Source organism: Anopheles merus, chromosome 2R (assembly GCF_017562075.2).
Source record: "Anopheles merus strain MAF chromosome 2R, AmerM5.1, whole genome shotgun sequence".
Lineage (NCBI taxonomy): Eukaryota > Metazoa > Arthropoda > Insecta > Diptera > Culicidae > Anopheles > Anopheles merus.
The window spans coordinates 6,911,768-6,931,444 of NC_054082.1; the positions used below are offsets into that span (position 1 = coordinate 6,911,768).

General features: G+C 46.0%; 5 protein-coding genes across 10 annotated transcripts; 2 read left to right on the forward strand and 3 right to left on the reverse strand.

Moving 5' to 3' along the window:
• The first annotated feature begins 3,268 nt into the window (after window positions 1-3,268).
• LOC121588581 (Y+L amino acid transporter 2) lies at window positions 3,269-11,878 on the forward strand. Of its 6 annotated transcripts, XM_041906664.1 has the most exons (10): window positions 4,841-5,113; window positions 6,569-6,875; window positions 7,217-7,463; window positions 7,830-7,955; window positions 9,163-9,256; window positions 9,486-9,700; window positions 9,813-10,042; window positions 10,141-10,393; window positions 10,765-10,833; window positions 11,283-11,373. In XM_041906664.1, the coding sequence occupies exons 2-9, from the start codon at window positions 6,606-6,608 to the stop codon at window positions 10,821-10,823; spliced, it is 1,494 nt and encodes a 497-aa protein (XP_041762598.1). In that variant the 5' UTR covers window positions 4,841-5,113; window positions 6,569-6,605; the 3' UTR covers window positions 10,824-10,833; window positions 11,283-11,373. The 6 variants fall into 6 exon arrangements, with proteins under 6 accessions (XP_041762594.1, XP_041762595.1, XP_041762593.1 ...); XM_041906660.1 differs by lacking the exons at window positions 4,841-5,113; window positions 10,765-10,833 and adding an exon at window positions 3,269-3,437 and having other exon boundaries at window positions 11,283-11,878; XM_041906661.1 differs by lacking the exon at window positions 10,765-10,833 and having other exon boundaries at window positions 4,839-4,959; window positions 11,283-11,878.
• A 603-nt stretch (window positions 11,879-12,481) lies between these two features.
• On the reverse strand, window positions 12,482-14,378 carry LOC121588583 (cystinosin homolog). The gene is made up of 5 exons (XM_041906665.1): window positions 14,153-14,378; window positions 13,663-14,092; window positions 13,187-13,595; window positions 13,008-13,110; window positions 12,482-12,949 (listed from the first exon to the last, which is right to left on the reverse strand). Exons 1-5 carry the CDS (start codon window positions 14,290-14,292, stop codon window positions 12,901-12,903), a joined length of 1,131 nt encoding a protein of 376 aa, XP_041762599.1. The 5' UTR covers window positions 14,293-14,378; the 3' UTR covers window positions 12,482-12,900.
• A 239-nt stretch (window positions 14,379-14,617) lies between these two features.
• On the reverse strand, window positions 14,618-16,225 carry LOC121588584 (cystinosin homolog). The gene is made up of 4 exons (XM_041906666.1): window positions 15,786-16,225; window positions 15,288-15,717; window positions 14,815-15,223; window positions 14,618-14,750 (listed from the first exon to the last, which is right to left on the reverse strand). The coding sequence occupies exons 1-4, from the start codon at window positions 15,947-15,949 to the stop codon at window positions 14,623-14,625; spliced, it is 1,131 nt and encodes a 376-aa protein (XP_041762600.1). The 5' UTR covers window positions 15,950-16,225; the 3' UTR covers window positions 14,618-14,622.
• Window positions 16,226-16,370: 145 nt separating this feature from the next.
• Window positions 16,371-17,597, forward strand: LOC121588702 (probable transcriptional regulatory protein TTE1135). The gene is made up of 4 exons (XM_041906976.1): window positions 16,371-16,684; window positions 16,745-16,988; window positions 17,050-17,218; window positions 17,291-17,597. The coding sequence occupies exons 1-4, from the start codon at window positions 16,477-16,479 to the stop codon at window positions 17,498-17,500; spliced, it is 831 nt and encodes a 276-aa protein (XP_041762910.1). The 5' UTR covers window positions 16,371-16,476; the 3' UTR covers window positions 17,501-17,597.
• LOC121588703 (triosephosphate isomerase) lies at window positions 17,531-18,730 on the reverse strand. The gene has a single exon (XM_041906977.1). The coding sequence runs from the start codon at window positions 18,483-18,485 to the stop codon at window positions 17,742-17,744; it is 744 nt and encodes a 247-aa protein (XP_041762911.1). The 5' UTR covers window positions 18,486-18,730; the 3' UTR covers window positions 17,531-17,741.
• Between the last annotated feature and the right edge of the window lie 947 nt (window positions 18,731-19,677).

Genomic DNA, 19,677 nt, shown 5'->3' on the forward strand with positions numbered 1-19,677 from the left:
TGCAGCGTAATAGAGGCGACCTTCAGAGTTTTTATTAGTTTCTTGGGAGAAAAAAGAGCACAAACAAATACACGAATAAAGCAAAATTCCGAAGGAACTTACCTTTGAAGCATCACCTCAATTTCTGCATACAATATTCTAAAACAATACGTTTTTCTCAAAGGGACTTCCTACTTACATGAAAAAGTGGACGCAGGAACAGAGCGATCACGTGCCGCAATTTGCGACTCGCTGCGCGATTGTCGCGAACCACTTTTTTCCCTTTTTCTACGACAGTTTGCATGCAATATTGTGTGAAATGTGTTGCGTTGAAGCCGGTTGCAATGTTTAAATTTTAACGGTCCGTTTCCGCAGCAACTTCGAAATTCAAAAACGGTGGCCAAATTTGAAATTGATTGGAAAGTTTTCAAAATGACCAGTAAGTTGGCACATTTTTTTGGCGCATGGCTGCTGTTTTGTGATGGATTTGCCACGAATGGCACCTCACTCGGTTATTATTGCCAGGATCGAGGGAAACTAGTGGCGGAGCTGCGTCACGACTCTTTGGTAGTGCGTATGAGCTCGGTAAACCTGACCGTGGGAACATTTGATGCCAAATTGTATGGACGAACCAACAATCAAACTCAAGTTACGGCGACATTTTGCAGCAAGAGGAATCGTTTGTTTCATTTTTTGCAAAAAAAAATTTGGACGCATTTACCAATCAAATCGAGTACAACATAATACCGACATTGTTTAAAGTGATCTTTTAGGGCCAATTTTTGAAAAAGATACAAAAAATACAACGTTTTTAACAACCGTTGCCACTTGGCGCATTTTTTAAATTTTATGCCTTTCTCGAAGAACCCTCAAAATATTTAACCGATTTAGAAAACATCTTGTTTTTGCGTTATTCTAAAATTACATCTTTTTTACGTCGTTAGGATAATCGAAATGATTTCAGATCCAGTAGTAAAAGTTCGAAACAAAACATTGCACCCGCAAATCGCAAGTCTTCTTATGGCATTTATGATGAAAATTGCTCCACTAAACAGTGAGCTGATACAATTAACTCATCACACACATGTAAAGAGTTCTAAACCCGCGCCCCTTTCGCTTTCCCTTTCCGTTCACGATCGCATAAAATGTTGTGCCGTCCAGCGCTCGTTAGCACGTTTATCAACCGCTCGTTAATTCCACCGCGCGTCTGTTTGCCGAGCAGTCGCTTTAATCGATGCGTAATTTGCACCGCAATTACAGTAAGCAATTATGTTCTGTCAGTCAGATGGACGTTCTGCTGCTGCTGCTGCTGCTGCTGCCCCATGTGTGCATAGAAGACCACCTCTCAAGCGATCCGGCAAGCATCTACTGAAAGCAACTCGACGATATGGTAAGCTGATAACCAACAACCTGTCAACTCGCTCAAAACACAGGTGCCTTAGCAAAGGGTGTTATGCCGGTAACAAGTTGCCACCCAAGAACGGATGAAAAGCTCCGCGCTGTGGGCGCAATACCGTCACCAAGGCGATCTTGAGCTTTCGGTCAACAAACGGTCAATGTCGGGATAATGGCCGCTAATAATAAGCGAAACCACCAGCTGGGCTTTTTGCGCAATCGGGCGCAGTCGTCGCACGGCTAGAGGGCTGGAAGTGTGCCCGATTTGGGGCGTGTATGTGTGGGTGCAAGACATCAACCATGACATCGGTTCTACCATGAACTACCGGTCGATTTCCAGTTAAGAGTGTTTCTACATAATTAATAGTGAAAGTAAAACGTTATATTGTGTGAAGTTCAAAATGATGAAGACACATCAACGACTATCGCGTACAATGCATCAAACAATGTAAGTACCGTTATTGTCGTGCGCATGCATGTGCACTTACTGCAGTTTCTGCGGTGATGTAATGATTCAGCTTCCGTGACCATTTATCGTGTCATAACAAAATCATGTGGATGGCAGTAAATCGATTGCCACCGCGGGGTAATGAATGAACGTCTCGAGTCCTTTTACTGCGGCGCGTATCACTTGGCATTGGTGATGACGTCCATCACTCGCTTGCCGATTAGTAGACGCGCAGTGAGTAAATTAACGGCATCAAATCATTGTCAAATCGTGGCATTACTCCACGCTACAACTTCGAAAGCTATTTGTTTTTCACGTGCAAGATGTCGATGCTAGCAATCACGTCCAATTATTTGCCTGCGTGTGGTTGTGTGCGCCACAACAACAAAAAATCCCATTACAAGTCCCAACACCAAACTGCGGGAAAAACATAGACAACCGCAGCCGATCCCATTCCTATCCCCAGTTGATGACCGCAGGCGACATTGACAGACTGCCAGCAGCCCGCCCGCCGTCTCTCTTGAGGGTCCCTGAGCGGCGCCGCGATAGTACGGTTGCATTCGGCACTGATGCAAGCCGCGGCGTGGGTTTCATCAGCCATTAAACTCTCGCGGTGCATCGATCGATGATGCGCTTGTAATCCCCCCTACACACACACACACACACACACACACACATACACCATAAAGACAATGCATCCAATTCTGCATCCAATTGCCGTTGCGGTTTGATCCAAATCAAACCATCGCCCTACGCAAAACGGAACGGATAGAGCAGCAGAACCAGTCACTGGAAGACACGGTGGCGCCAGCCAGCGATGACGCACTAGCTCAAAGTTCGAGGTGAAACTTTCCGAACGGTTACTGCCGGATTGTGCCAGTTCGTTCGCCCCAAAGACATTCCTCAAATTGCGCTGTCAAACTGATAATTGGTGTTGGATTTTTTGCTTCTTCCCCACCGTTCTGAATTGATAAGAGCGTACGAAAATAAACAGAATGATGTGAATAAACTAATCCAGGGCTGTACGGACGGTGCGGGTTCGAAACGTCACAAGGCCACCCTGTCGATGGATGCTGCGGACGAATTGCTGCCGGGTGAATGAGCTACCGGCCGGAGCGAGTGGCTGAGTGCGTAACGGCGCAATGGGTAATGGATCTTCCCGTCATCCCGGCGTTTATCAATCAAAGCGAAGGGAATCATGACCTGGAAGGCTGAATAGCGTAACACATCCCGGTTGCGAGAGGTTATTCGCATCCCTTCGCATTGACTGGCGTCCCTCTTTGCTTCGTATTCTTCACCGCCACATGGCAACGTGATGGCCGTTACTTTCCCACGAGGAACGGCTCTCAGCATCCATGGAGCATGCGCCTTTGCGTGTATTTGTGGATGTGTGTTTGTGTGAGTGTGTGCTTGTATTTGTGCAATTTCCTGCTTCAGACGTCACACATCTCGGTCGCAAACGCAAGGAAAGGTATGGTAATTCTACCCGCCCCACCGTAAGGATACCGTACCCTCGCGCAACATTCACCCAAGGACGTTTCGCACGCCAGATCTCAGTCAGAAAACGTCCTTTTTTCGGGCAGGGAGCCGCCATTCGCTCGGGCAATAGCAAACGGTAAGCATCCTGGTACGGCGGAACTGTGAAAGTGTGTCTAAAAAATGGGAAATCTTTAAAATGTGATGATAGTGCCTCAGCGAAAGACTTTTAACTTTGTCGAGAATCAATGAAGGTTTGGTGCACTAGCAAAAAAGCTACCCAACCATTGCCGCACTACGGAAAAATGCCCGGTTCGGTGCAGGAAGGCGATCAATTATTATACCAATCATATCAAGTGTGCTCGAAGCATCATCAATTATGGGTGGATGTTGTGAACGTGACGCGAACTGAAAAGAACGAGGAACAAGCACGGTTTCGTAAAGGGAAAAGTCGCATTAGCAAAAGTTCATCGCGAGCGCACTGCGAACCTGTCATCACGTGACGTTGCTGGTGATGCTGATTTGTGCCGAAAGGGCGATATCATAAGTGACATGGACAAAAAATCGATTGCATCCCTGTGTTGGCTCGGGTCCTCTGGATGACCACAGCACACTCCGTTAGTCCTGTTTGTTTGCAGCCTGTAGCTACTGTTTGCTTGACCAAAGCTTATCAGTGTTTGCGCGGCAGAGTACAATTGCGTACAATTCTGGAGGAGAACATTCGCCCGCAATAAAGGTGTCGTTAGGTGTCACTGTTGGGGGGGGGGGGGGGGCGTTTTTGCTAAGATAATATCTCGCACCGTCCGTGACCATCTAACGAGCCGTCAAGGTTAGGGCCGGGAAGAATTGGCCAGAGAGTGTCCACCGAAAACAAAAGCTGCTAATTGTGTGAAACACGTTTTGGGAGCAGAACGACTCGGCTCTAATTTTATGCAATTCTTCACGATGTGATGGATTCTAAAACAACAGCTCATAAAAAAAACCCCTACACTATCACGTTAGAGGTCATTTGATTAGCAGTATGAATGAAGATGAGAGAGAACAAAAATCCCCAATCCCGTCAAAAACGTGACTCAACACGTTTCGATATCGACGCCATGCCTTTTGATTACCGAAAAAAGGCACAAACACACCCATCCGCAGGCTTCACCCTCTGGGATGGGGGGATGTGGGAGTGTGTTGGAGCTTAAAGCCGCTCGGAGACTCGATAAAGTTCACCCTAAACAAAACTCGTTCTCTAAAAACGTATTCAAAAAAGCTGTTTTCTAACAGCAAAAAATCGCATTCCTTCACCCTCCCGCGCAGCCCAACTACAGCACTCACACGTCACTTGACACACGCAGCCCGCCGCCAAGAAGATGTTTGTTATCACCCGGTTCTAAACACTTGGCAGGGTGCAAGTGTGCGGTGCGGGAATCGGGCGGTAGGCCGGTAAGGTCTCTCTACAGCTGAGTGCCACCACGTCGAGGGGACGGTTGCTGCCGATCCCATCAGTGAGTTACCCGTTTGAATGGGCGTTAGAAAGCGCAAGCCAAACATGCGGCCGGTCGAAACCGTTCGAAGCATTCGTACGTTAACGCTCGCACGGTGTGGAAGGAAAAGCCCGCGAAGTCTTCTGCACAGGAGCCTTGCTCTTGGCGCGTCGTTAGGTATTTTGAACGGTGAGGACACAAGTGGACCGGGTGTACCGGGAAAAGTGAAAACGTTGAAGTTATAAGAGTAATTTATTGTACAACTACAAGAGGCTCTTTTGTGTCGTAAAAGTGTTAAAGAGCTCAAACCTTCTGTGGTGCGTGTGTACGTGTGTGAGTGAAGGTATGTGTTTTGCGCGGTGGTTTTCAAGGATGTGTGCCTTAAATTGCGCTTTCAATCGTTTCGCAGCGGTTGAAGAGCACAATGCTAGAGCCCCCTTTTTTCTTATGCCAGACTGACCTTGAACCCTTCCCTGAAATCATGATTCGCTGTTGTGCCCTTAAAGTGCCCCTTCCTGTAAACAACCAACCCTTGTGAAACTCTTACAAGCTGTCGGAAGTATTGAGTCCGAAAACCATCGCGATCGGTTGTACTACGCACCGTGAATCCAGCAGCAAAATCCGTGACGCTAATCGCTCGCGTGTGTGCGTGTTTGTGTGTGTGGGCTTTTCCCTTGAACATCCTCCGATGTGTGGTTCCCGGTACAAACCCTCGTTTAGTCTCCCGTTAGGTGTACCCTTTTAAAATCGCGCCTGAATGCACTGAAACTAAAGCCGAACTGTTTAAATAAAAGCCAACAAACAAAAGTACGTTCTTCGTACGGTACGTGTGGCGTACTTGTGGTTGCCGATGCCGATGCTCCGATACAATGCCGTGGCTGTGGGGTCTGAAGGGTAAAAGAAGGTGTTTCGTCACGTTTCGATTAGCCGATCGTCTTTTAATTGACGAAGTTTTCTGATCGGAAGCTCAATTGACGCGACCAAGACGCAAGGGTGCGATGCGGCCGGCCGGTGAACGTTGGCAGTTTTACGTCGATTAGTTAGACAGGCGGTTTGGAGGAGCGTTTCTGTGAGGGAGTGCATTGTACGCGGTCTAGATACAGGTGTTTATGTGGGAAACGTGTGTTTACTTGGAACATATGCTGTGCGTAATATCAATACAAGAGAATTAGATAATTGTGTGCGATGGAACAATTTCACCAAAATAATTTGTAATTTAATCGAACTACACGAGTTGGATTATTTGAAATGTTTTATCAAGTTCCAATTGGATTTATCAATCACCCTGTGCGGAATATGTCTCTAATCTGTCACCTTTAATACACCATTTGTCTTTGAACGGTCATCATCGCCAAACGCTCGTCTGCGTGCGGCGTTCAGTTCGACTCCATTGTCGGAAGAGCAACGATCGGCGTTGTTTACACAATCCCGATACTGTTCGCTATTTCGACAGTGGCTCGACTGTTTTTTTAATCCACTATTTCTCCCCTACAAATTACACCCATTACGGCCTATCGCCGCCGACCGTAAATCAGCCTGCCAGTAGTCCGTCCTGCCTCCTTGTCAACAGTGTAATGTGTTTTATTTGATCTGTGTTAGAAAATTATACCTTTGGCCGCACGTACTTACAATGTGGTCGCTTATTGGTGTACAATAGCATTAGTTAGCTTGTAATGACATGCGAGCGTGCACGCGCGTGTCCGTGTGGATAGTGCCGGAGTGCACACAGCACTGTGAATAAAGCTCGTTTTACGCTATTGAACCCCGCTCATGCCTTTACAATCCGCTTTACCTACAGCTTGTTGTGACAGACGTTGTGACCGAGGACCACACAAATGGAGGACGACGCACTGAACAAGGACGAGAAGCAGCGCAAGGACTCGCTGAAAAGTGCAAAGGATGCAGCGAACGGGGCCGGTGGCGGCGGTGGCGACGGCGGTGACATCGTGCTCAAGCCCAAAATGACACTCGTCAACGGGATTACGGTGATCGTCGGTTCCATTATCGGTTCCGGCATTTTCGTCTCGCCGACCGGTGTCCTCATCAACACGGGCAGCGTCAACATGTCGCTGATCGTCTGGATCCTCTCCGGCCTGTTCTCGATGGTAAGTCGGGGGCGGGTGTGACGGGATGCAAAACAACTTAAGGGAAACCGATCGGCAACAAACAGGTTTATGCCGGTTGCCGTTTCGTTCGAGAACGTCTGAAGAATTGGAACCTTCGCGGCACGACGACTGTGTCTGTGGCGGTGGTAATAAAAATTCGCCAAATTCGCCGACATAAAACCCGTTAGGTGGACGAATTGAATAATGAGACGAGACAAAATTGAGCAATGCGACAGTCAAACATTTTGGCGCTGGTTATGAGGGGGGCGTTTTCGATGGGAACACAGGAAGGACACCGCAATCAGCTCCAATGCAAACCAAATGCTTGTTTTGTTTTGCAGGTTGGTGCCTACTGCTACGCCGAGCTGGGCACTATGATCAAAAAGTCGGGCGCAGATTACGCGTACATTATGGAAACGTTCGGCCCGTTCCTGGCCTTCATCCGGCTCTGGATCGAATGCATGATAGTGCGTCCCTGCTCGCAGGCCATCGTGGCCCTCACGTTCAGCGTGTACGTGCTGAAGCCGTTCTTCCCCGAATGCCAACCGCCCGAGGATGCGGCCCGCCTGCTTGCCGTCTGCTGTATCCGTAAGTAATCCGCGTAATTGTATCCTTTATTATCCTTTCACTGCGACTGGAGCTGACAGCATCAGCCCACGAGAAACGAGAATGGAATCAATTTCCGCCTACTTTTACGACGCACCATCCATTACGCAAAGACAAACACGCTGCAGAAGCGACAACCGTTTTATGGACTGGATTTAGATCGCTTATGCAAATCAGCAGTACCAAGAGCGGAGAAGAAACCTTGGTTCGTTCGGAGCTATTTCGATGCGAAACAACAATTTTACTTTTTGATCTCAGGCCGTCAACGATTGGATTTTATTTTAAAACTGTTGTCCTTTTTCTCTCGTTTCAAACCCCTTTCGTGCACATCTCCCGCTCATCCTTTAGTGGTGCTGACGTTCATCAACTGCTGGGACGTGAAATGGGCCACGGCGGTACAGGACATCTTCACCTACGCGAAGCTGCTCGCCCTGTTCATCATCATCGGTGCCGGTGCCTACTACCTGTTCCAAGGTAAGTTCCAGAGTTCCGCTCCTGTACGGTAGTTATGCAAGCGAGCGCGTGTACGACTATGGTTAGCATAAATCAGTAGCCGACCAGGTGCTGATACATCTGTTACGATGCAAAAACAGGCTCGGCGGTACTGTTTTCTGGATGCGATCTGACTACGTCGTACGTGTGTGCCACCCGTTGACGACAATACGCGCGCGTGAAGGAGACGCCGAGCACTTTCACACCGGTCGGCCGGACACACGTGGAAACAGAAGGTGTGCGAGATTTATTTGTTTGTTTTGATGCTAGATGCAGGGGTGGCTTAGAGTCGCCCAGGAGTGGTCCAGGGTAGGGTTTTAGAGCAGTAAACCGTTTAGCTTCTTCGACCTGGGGGGGGAGATAAACAGGTGCTGTGTCGCAGGGCATTTGTGTGTTGATTTGACGTTTTATTGGCCTTCTGTCAGGACCGGAAATGTGGCCGCGTATCGCGTAAGCCTCCCGCAGCAACAATGTAAGGGATAGGCTCGTTGATATAGTCACGATGCTTGGCAACAGCTCTTGATCTTGGATGTACGTGCGATCCAGTGGTTTACTGGCAACAATCTCGGCAAGGCACCGCTGAAAGCCATTCCCAACTAACCATCATTAACGAGGCAGTTGGAAGGCTATTCAAGCGGAACAAATTGAATGCATCCCATTCTGTACGAATTGCCAAAAATTGTCCTCTAACAAATCTGAACACTGGTGAACGGAGCTCATGATGCTCTAGCAGGATTATGTCAGCTACAGTGCTGCATGCACCGTCTGCCGCATTAAACGATCATCGCGAACACTGTCGGAATGTGGTTCAGCCCGTGTGCCGAGACCAGCCCACATTCAATTAAGCTGATTTAGCTTATGCTACCGCTGCGTCTTTTGACGGCCTAGCCGTAGAGCATCATGAAATCATTGTCCGTTGACCGATATCTCGCGTGCGTTAAATTTGATAATAACAGTGATATTCTAGACCGGCCGGCATCGCTTCTCCGGCAACGCGGGTCTTGCCTGCTCCCAGGGTTCCAAGATGCTCTTCTTTTTGCGAGATCTTTGGCCCTTTCCGTAATTGTTTTTACGTCCATCAGGCTTTAGTTTCTATCGATTTTCAGCGAGCAACAAACAAACATCTGTCTCTCATCGTCTCTCATTTGTTGCGGTGTCTGATTGCATTTCGTTTCTTCTTTCGCCCCAGGCAACACGGAACACTTCACCTTCGATAACACGAAAACGGAGGTAACATCGCTCGCATTGTCCTTCTATTCGGGATTGTTTGCCTACAACGGTTGGTAAGTTTGCTTTCATTTCCAATTGTTCGATATCTCTTCCTTGCACTGATTGTTGTGTGTTGCGACCCATGCGATGGGTCCTTCTAATGATGTTCACCAGTGGGCAACACACAGCAAGACGAGTGTATTCCCTGTGCGTTACAAAGGACGCCTCGTTTTGGCCAGACCAGAGACATGCCAGCCATGATATACAGTAATCCTCTTACGCGACAAATCCATTTGCCCACAGGAACTATTTGAACTTCATCATCGAGGAGCTGAAGGACCCGGTGAAGAATTTGCCCCGTGCCATCGCAATTTCCTGCACGCTGGTGACGGTCGTGTACGTGTTTACCAACGTGTCCTTCTACACGATCCTGTCGCCGGAGGAGGTGCTCGGCTCGGAGGCGGTCGCCGTCACGTTTGCCGATCGGGTGTTCGGTATGTTTGCGTGGACGATACCGGGTAAGTGTTTTGTGCCGCATCATGCTGGATCGAATGTCGTCATCGGCTACGATTATTTTATTTCCGGATGCCTTGCGCCTCCCCCATCTCGTACTCCTTTCGCCCCATTCAGTGTTTGTCGCCCTGTCAACGTTTGGAGCGGTGAATGGCATTCTGCTTACCTCGTCCCGCCTGTTCTACGCCGGCGCTTGCGAAGGTCAGATGCCGGAGATTCTTACCATGATCCAAATACAGCGCCTCACACCGACGCCCGCCGTGCTGATTATGGCGCTCCTTTCCATGCTGTATCTGACGGTATCGGACATCTTTGCCCTAATTAACTACGTTGGGTTCGCCACTTGGGTGAGTTTCTTCGTATGCGTAAGATTCTCGAGCTTAACTGACAGTCAAGTCATTTAAATTCTTGCTCTTTTCCCATCTGCCTCCTACTCTACTTGCAGCTAAGTATCGGTGCGGCCGTACTGTGCCTACCGTGGTTACGGTGGAAGCAGCCGAAACTGAACCGCCCGATCAAGGTGAATCTCATCTTCCCCATCCTGTATCTGATCGCCACCGTCTTCGTCACCGTCGTCCCAATGATTGCCAGCCCGGTAGAGACGGGCTACGGGTGTCTTATGATTCTTTCCAGCATTCCCGTCTACTTCATATTTATTGCGTGGCGAAACAAACCCAAATGGTTCAACCGCTCGATGGGTAAGCTGGGGCCGGTGCCGGTGGAACCAGCAGTACCATCAGCTGGCTGGGACGGCTAGTTGTAGTACCGGAATAGGAGGAACATTTCTCAGCACTCTCTCCGGAATCGTCCCTTTCCATTCATTCCATTCCCTAATCCGCATTCCTTTCCCTAAATGTGAGCTTTTTGTAGAAGCTTCTTTAAAGCCATTCCCAACCCGAAACGTTTCCCTCCGTTCTGCCATCCTGGTTTCAATCTGATTGGCTGTAGAGTATCGATTGTTTTCCTCATTTGCTAAAAAAAATCCCCTCTCTTTCTCTCTTTCTATAAACTGTTATTTTTTTCTCTTTCTCTCTCTCTTTCTCTTCCAATGTTGGAATCGTGTTCACAGGTGGAATTACGCAGAGTTTACAAAAGTTAATGATGGTGGTGCGGCCAAAACAGAAATAAGCGCGAAAAGGTTTTTATCAGTTTTATGCTTATGTTTATACTTTCCCTAGTTTGCTGTTTGCACACTAACTGAGTTTTCTACCGTTTTGCTGTACTAATCCCGTTTTGAGGTTGTGTTTTGTCTGTCTTTTTCTTAACACTTTCATTGCGTTTTGATCGCTTTCGTTAGCATGCATTTAAGGATTTGGAAGATATTTATTGGATTAAGGTCACGGAATAGAAATCTTCCACACTCTTGAATAATCTTACATACGTAACTTTTGTACTATACGCACCACAATTTCAAAACTAAGCAAAGCAAAAAGAAGATCAAATAGTTCGCACCATGATCGAAACTTCGCTAGCGCACCACAATAACTAATCTTCACGATATTATAAGTTAAATTTGAACTCGAGTGTTATGTCTAATTGATATTTTATTCTTCTCTCTCTAACTCCTCTTTCCAACTCTTTTTCCAGTGGGTCTTACACGGTTCCTCCAAAAAATGCTCATGGTCGTAGGAAAGACCAAACTAGCTCAGGTTTAAACAAACATGCATCCATACGATCATACGAACACACCGTTGCCATCATTTGCTGTGTATGCCGACCAAAACGAGGATAGAGCCATTCCAACTCTACATTCCAGAACGGCGCAGAAGTAGCAGTGCGAAAGGATTAGAGCGATCTTTATGTTGTTTTAAAATGTTTTTTTGTTTGTTTGTTTGTGGTTGTTTGATCGTCACATCCCTTGCTGAAGGCTGTTAAAATGTATTCGTTTCTTTTAAAGTAATTATTATATTATGTTCTAATAATTTGACGTCAGTTACAAATTTATTTCGTTAGCAGGGATGCCACGAGGCGAAAATAGAAAATGCCGCGGAAAAAGTATCAGTAAGACAGACCATTGTGTGAAATAGTTGCATTTCAAAGAAACATTCCTATTACTGTGTTTTGTTCTATTCAATCAGGCGCAATAGTTCCTTGAGTAGAAGTCGGTCAGGCGCATCTCAACCATTTATCAGACAACTCGAAGCAAAACAGGTCCACAAGTCAGGGAAACAGTGTTCAGGTTTTAAAAAAGTTCACTCAACGTTTATGTTTTATAGCTGAATAATTACCGAATCGGCTCTGCAGAACAGCTACAGGATTTTACTTTTTTTATTCTATTTCAGTCAACGAAAAGCACATATCAATATTTTAATCAAGTTGGAGTATGTGTTACGCCGCCAGAAGCAGAATGGTGCTTGTTTCTGTTTAAATAAGCTATTTATATAAACACATTCCATAGGGGAAAGGATTGCTAAATTGCTAAATTATTCCGGTAACTGCTAACAAATAAAAAAATGGCAAAAAGCTATACAGTTGCAAACCTATTTAAAATTAACTACTGCAAACCAAACATTTGCATGAAACGTATTCAAATTATAGCGAAAAGACTTTGTCGTTTAAAAAATTAACAAAAAGTTGTTTTTAACGGAGCTTCCATAGGCCTGATTTCTATCGTAATTGTGGTCGATCAGCATTGGTCCACTCGTGTCGAAAGCATTGTAGTCGAATTAGTGAAGGAAAGGAAGTGTGAGGAGTAAAGCATGCATATATGTATAGCTCGTATGGCTCGGCACGGTCTCTGTGCAAACACAGATTTGCAAGGAGAAGAAAAAGTCCCAAATGAGCTATGTTGTTGACAATAATAATAGAAATACAATGTTCGCACGCAAAACCCTGGACGGGTATTGGTAGTGGCCGCTGTCGAATACATGTATTATTCATAATCAATCATCATGCTCGAATAGAGAAAGTATATCGTTAGGTGTCATATAGTTCTACATGTATATAGAGCGTATAAATGAATGCAAACCCCGGCGCCTTCGCAGCGATCAGATCCTTGGAAATATTTATCGAAGCGATGAAGCAAGCTACAGGAGAAGATAACATTAGGGCATGCCGTGCCGTGCGAAAATAGCCAGCGATGTATCAATGTATTGTAAAGTATTGTCAAATATACGATGAAACAAACCAAAGCACGGCCGAGGATGTTTATTGTGAGACTAATGGGGCAGTAAGTGGAGTATATCACAGCATAACTCAAATGCGGTCATTTTGGAAGCATTGGCAACTCTGCAGGGATTTTAACGCTTCGTTTTCTGCAAAAGAAACGAGGTAGAGTTAAAAAGTGATTGGTCAAACAGGAACGGAACATACCTGTATAGAATGTAATGCTGGAACATGAACACCAGATCGAATAGAATAGAGAAGATTCCCAAACCAAATTTAACCGGATCGCCTCCGATGGATCTCCAATCATCTGAAAGTGTAAAAAAAGGTAAATGTAGGTATTTTAGACATTCAGTAACTTCAAAAACCTTTCGAGTGTAACTTACCGAAATTCCATGCATTTATAACCATCTGCAGTATGCTAAACAGTCCACCAGCGAGATCCAGTAATCGATTCATGATCTCAAACCCTTCCGTACTCTTGCGACGATAGTTCATGTAAGCTTGCGGAAAGTACTTGATCATGGTAGTGGAGAGCTTAATATAGCTAAGCACATACAAGAAATCTAACCAATGCATGACATTCCACATAGCACAGCCCATCGTCGCAAAGATGATGAGCAGGTAGGTAACGATGATCGCTTTCGCCGGTTTGGATACACTGTTTCCACCCGTTTCGTATATCCAACACTGGAATATGGTAAACCCGGTACCGAACACGGCGTGTACCGCAAAACCGATGTCATTTCCAATGACCGGGTTCAGTCCAAAGGGATGTCGTCGGTAGTACTCGTCCTGTTTTTCAATAAAAAAATATTACCTATAATGACAAATGTCTTTACGGAGAATACCGATAACTCACCTCCACAAAGGTATTCCAGTAAAGGAACACATTGAACACCACGTAGCTTATGTGTCCCACTATGTTGATGTACAAAAAGTCAAAGCTTAGTCCGACCACACTTTTCCGACGATAGTTCAGCCAAATCTGGGGGTAATACCCCGCAGACCAGCAGGCAGTGTAGGCCCATCCAACCATCAATGATATGATCATCAATGGTTTAAACATAGCCACTTTGATTAGCAGGAATAGCCGTGTATCGTCCACTACTCCTTCCGGTTCTACCCATGGTTGTACGATGAAGCGTCCCTGTTTTACCGGCTCTATCAACAGCGAGATAGAGTGATTGTTCCAGCCTTCCACGAAAGATATGGTTTGATTGGATTCAATCTGCATTGCTGCATCTTGGGGCCAGTACAGTTGCAAATCAAATCGGGATGATACATATCCACTGAATTAAGAGTAAATGAGATTAGGTGCTATGATGTATTGCCATTGTCACAGTACTTACCTGGCTTCAATGTTAAAACTGGCCGTTTCGCCGAATGTTACAACCACAGACTGGGGGACAAGCGATAAGGACACATTGTAAGCACGAACCCTGCCACCGCCTACGAACACTCCCAGAATGAACCACCAAAGGATGTGCATGAGTGAAGCGCGACGGGTACTACCTATCCCGTTGGAGTACCAGTTTATCACTGAGTCAGGCGCATCTTTCAGCTACTGGCGGGCGATTCAGACCCCGATAAGCAGATCTATTGTTACGAATAAATCGCACCAGATGAGATTGGTGACGGCATAAGCATCCCAACGCAGACTGGGCAAATATGTGTACTAAGCGATAAAATAAACCAATACGATAAGAACAGATCGGACGTAACTTGGTGGATGGTGGTGCGTGCAAAGCATCTTGTGCGGCGTTAGAATAAACTCGCTCAGAGTTACTTTATGTTTTTGGATGATCTTCTTTATGCTGGTCTATTTCAGGTCTCCCGTATGGGACCTATAGCAAACATAATGCTGTACCATAAATATTGCATCGAAAAAGATGGACACGAATCCCAGACCAAACTTGACCGGACTTCCAACAATTGATTGCCAGTCATCTGAAGGGAAAGAATGGATGTTATTAAAATATGATTTAGATCAAACAGTTTCGTACTCTCTTACCATAATTCCAACCGTTGAGTACCATCTGTAGCAGGCTCAACAATCCACCCGCAAGGTCCAGCAATCGGTTGGAGATAGCGAAGCCTTCCGTACTCTTTCGCTGGTAGTTCATAAGTACTTGTGGGATGTATTTGATCAAGTTTGTTGACAGCTTGACGTAGCTTAGTATGTACAGGAAGTCAAGCCAGTGCATCTGTTCCTCGATTGCAAAGCCACAGAACACGCTCACCATCAGTACGTAGCCGGAAATGAGCAGTTTGACCGCTGTCGAGACAACGGTGCCACCATTCTGGTAGATGTAGCACTGGGCAATCAGGACCAAGTTGCCAAACACGGCGTGCACTGCATATCCCACATCATTCGGCACCACCGGATTCAACCCAAATGGATGGCGTCTGAAATACTCGTCCTACAGAAAGGGGCTGGTGTTAATTATTCTAATTGTAACTTTACAACAGACGGGTCTTACGCACCTCAATAAACACACTGCAGAACAGCACCACATTAAATGTCGCGTAACAGCAATTGCCGACGATGTTCAGATAAAGGAAATCGAAGCTCAACCCGACAACGCTCTTGCGCCGGTAGCTGGTCCAAGCTTGAAAGTAATCGCCAATTGTCCAGCAGACGGTGTACGTCCATCCGATGAGCATCGATACGATTATCAGCGAGCGATATTGGGCGACTTTGAGCTGTACAAATAGGCGGGCATCATCGACGACGCTGAGATTGCTAGTGATAATTATGGGACGTATGATAAATCGTCCCTGTTTCGATGACGAGATGTTGATGGAGAAGTGCTCGCTTTCGCATCCATTTATTGTGATAATTGAAGGGCTTAGTTTGATCTGCTCGTCGGCATCCCAAGTTAGGGTAATATTATGTCCATTATCGTCACAGCCACTGGGAGAGAATTGAGCAAAATATTATTCATACGAGCTAAGAGCAATGAAATGGAAAGTAATACTTACTGAAAGAGCAACTTAAAATCTGCCGTTTGTGTTACGCTAGTTGTAAGTGCCTGAGGTTCTATTGTAAATTTCAAACTGCTGCTTGAGTTGCTTACTGCATCCACGCATTTATTGCCTAAAAGTATACCAAGAATGGCTAACGAACACAATTTGGTGAAAATCATTGCTACACAGAAATTGAGCAACCTCAGTCAAGTACAGCACTTCAAGTCACCATTTAACTTTGAGTCCGCGTCAAGCACGAATGATAAGCGCAATCATTCTCTTGGCTTGTCTTAAATCTTCGTACATTCTTATTTATCAATTTGTGTGTGTCTGAGTGCAAAAAGAGGAATTAAGTGAATAATTTGAATGCTTGCTTTTGTTTGCATTATCCACACCACAAGACACTGTTTTTTTTTAAATGCACATCAAACATGAAAGAAATTTACTGTCCAAATACGTGCCGAAAGTCAACAAGCCTTGAATATAATTTTGAATACACAATTTGTTGAATTTGCTCAACGGATATGTGTGTCTTTTTTTGGATCGCACTGTATATTTAAACAGACTGTCATGGAACTGTCAACTGCTGTCAAAGTCACGTTGTAAACAACAACATTGCGCTCCCAGTTGCCGGGTACAGTAGTGGTTTATGTAATTTGTAAGCATACCTTTACGTCCCTAAATCAAGCATTTACCCCATCTCTGGATGATGCTTTCGGCTGTGGGACGGTTAACGAGGGCAGTAACAACATCGCTACACGCGTACCACAATGTACGAAGCATCCATCAAGCGTCAACCCTCCTTGCCGGTCACTCGAAGTGGCAAAACATACGACACGTGAAGGCGCTCAACGATGGACGGAAGGCGGTATTATTCATCAAACTAGCTCGACAAATTCGGCTTGCTGTGCAATGTAAGAACGGGGGTGCAAAGAGGCACTGGTACAAGATGCTGATCATGCTTCTAATTGCAGCTGGAGGACCAAACCCGGCCGTTAACAATGTGCTGCGGGCAGCGATTGATGAAGCGTTGAAGAGAAATATGCCCAACGCCACCATACAGGGCATACTGAAGAAGTGCACCAGTCAGTCGGTGGAGCTGAAGAAATACACACTCGAAATTAAGGCACTGGATCAGGTGAATGTCATCTGCGTCCTGTACACCGACCGGTTTGCCCAGCTGAAGATGGATATGGCTACAATATTGAGGAAGAATTTGTGAGTTTTGCTCCCATTTACCTTGCTTGTTCTCAATTTACTAACTAGAATCTTGTTTCAGTGCCCTATTCTTCGACACGATGCATGCATTTGATGAGAGAGGATTTGTAGAAGCGATTGCGCCGGCCGATTTGAAGTCCGACGATCTGCTTTCCGTTTGCACCGACCACGCTATCGAAACGGGTGCCGAAGATATTGAAGTGATGGATGAAAACAGTCGACTGATAAGGGTAACACGATTTAGCTCCTGTTGGCACGTCACTGTATCGTAGATACTAACGAGCTGATTCTTTCCTTCGCAGTTCCTGTGTGATCCCCGGGACTTGGACAAGGTGAAAAAGGAGCTGGAAAAGTTAAACTATTCCGTGGAGCATAGCGAGCATGCCTTCTTCCCCAAATCCACCATCAAGCTAAACCCCGAAGCGATGGAAGCATACGAAAAGCTAAAAGAGAAGCTCAAAGCCATGGAAGGCGTGGAGGACATTTACGATAATGTGGAGCTAACCGGGTAGAGCGAGACAAGTAAGGCGTGCAATGCAAAGTATTTTCACCGGGACAATGCTTTTATTGAATAGATTACTCTGCGTTTGGTTGGATGCTTAAACGTAACAACCTGTTCAGTGCGCGTGCGGGTACAACGAACGTAATGAGAAACTTAAGATAAGACGAGACATGACGACACTGGCGAGGGGGGATTGCGTAAACGCTTCCCCCCGGCTACACTACTGACTGGAGATCGCGGCACGCTCTACTCTACTGTCTGGCGTTGACGATCTGGATGAACTCCGGCTTCAGCGAGGCACCGCCGACCAGGAATCCGTCAATGTCGGGCTTGGCCGCGAGCTCACGGCAGTTGGCCGCCGTCACCGAACCACCGTACTGGATGCGGATGGCGTTCGACACGTCGGCGGACACGTTCTCGGTGAACCACTTGCGCAGCGCGGCGTGCACTTCCTGCGCCTGTTCCGGGGTGGCCGTCTTGCCGGTACCGATGGCCCACACTGGCTCGTACGCGATCACCACATTGCTCCAGTCCTTCACCTGGGCGGCGATGGCCTTCGTCTGCCGGAAGCAAACGGCCTCCGTCTGGCCGGCCTCACGCTCCTGCAGCGTCTCGCCGATGCAAGCGATGACCTTCAGCCCCTCGGCAAGGGCGTGTGCGACCTTCTCCGCAATCAGCTCGTCGGTCTCGCCGAAGATGGCGCGTCGCTCCGAGTGACCGAGGATGACCCAGCCAAGGCCAAGATCCTTCAGCATGGCGGGCGAGATCTCGCCGGTGAACGCACCCTTCGCCACCTTGTAGCAGTTCTGCGCGGCCACACCGATCGTTTCCGGCAGCAGCGAGCGGGCCAGCGACAGGTAGGGGGCGGGGCAGCCCACCACCACCTCGGTGTTGGGATCGAGCGGACCGGCGGACAGCGTTTTGCACAGCTCGGTGATGCTGGCCTTGTCGCCATTCATCTTCCAGTTGCCTCCAACGCAGAACTTACGGCCCATGGCTGATGCTTTCGGTGAGTAGACGGTGGGGGGTTGAAAATGCACTCAACTGGCGGTTGCTTCACTGTAGCTCGGAATGAAAATATTTTCCGAATTCGAGGGGTAGCAACGCTTATCAGTGAAGGCAACGAACGATTAAAACAATACTAGCAGCAATAGCTCAGTTGCATAAAGCGAGGACTTTGGCAGATTTCGGCACTTGCTACCGGTGGAAGGAAAGAAAGCGAAAATGCCTGAGCTGTTTCTCTCTCCGTGTGTGGTGTCATTCAACTGACCTTGGCACTATGGGAAAAGAGCTGTTGAAGGGCTGTCAATCTGAATTGTAATTTATTTTTGTATCGGGTTTTAAATTCATGATTTACCTATGAAAATTGGGTTTTAAAATTTATTTTATTTCACAGATCTTTGACGTAAAAACTTTTTGACTCAAAATTTTGCTCTCAAAAAGCAAGGGATGTTGTATGAATGGTAGTCGAACTAAATTGGTACTCCAGATTTAGTGTATTTGTCCAGGAATGATCGATAGGATGTTCGCTATATATTTTTTTAAATTTTTGATGATCCGATTTATAGCAATGCACAGGGGATTTTTGAATCATTCTCTATGAGTCTTACCCATTATCTGTTCCTTAAAACTCAACTAGAACCATTAAAGTTTAAACTCTTCAATAGCCTTATTTCAGATTCAGACCTACATATTTCAAAGAAATCAACATTTCTGCTAGAGTGTATGTGCTGATTAATTAAGTTATATAAATTGCTGCATACTTTACAATGTCTCAAAATTAACTTCCTTAGCCAAATTATGAAAATTTGCTCATTGTGCTCTCTATTTCTTGGAATAGGGGTAGGAATGTCAAGTTTTTCGTAGATATATCATGATCATTATGGGATATTAACGTCTATAAATGGTAAAAATACAACATTTAAAGGATTTTGAATGGTTCCGAGTATAGGAATAAGTAATTTTTTATCGATTTTTTATAAAATACTAAAATTTAGGTAACTAATAATTATTTTAGTAACTAAAAAAAGGTAACTAATAGGGCCGATCTGGTGGTACAGTCGTCAACTCGTACGACTTAACAACATGCCCGTCATGTTGTTAAGTCGTACGAGTAACCCATAAAATTGTTACCCATAAATATTTTAATTATGATTCATTTTTCTGACATTTTCTCACATAATTGTA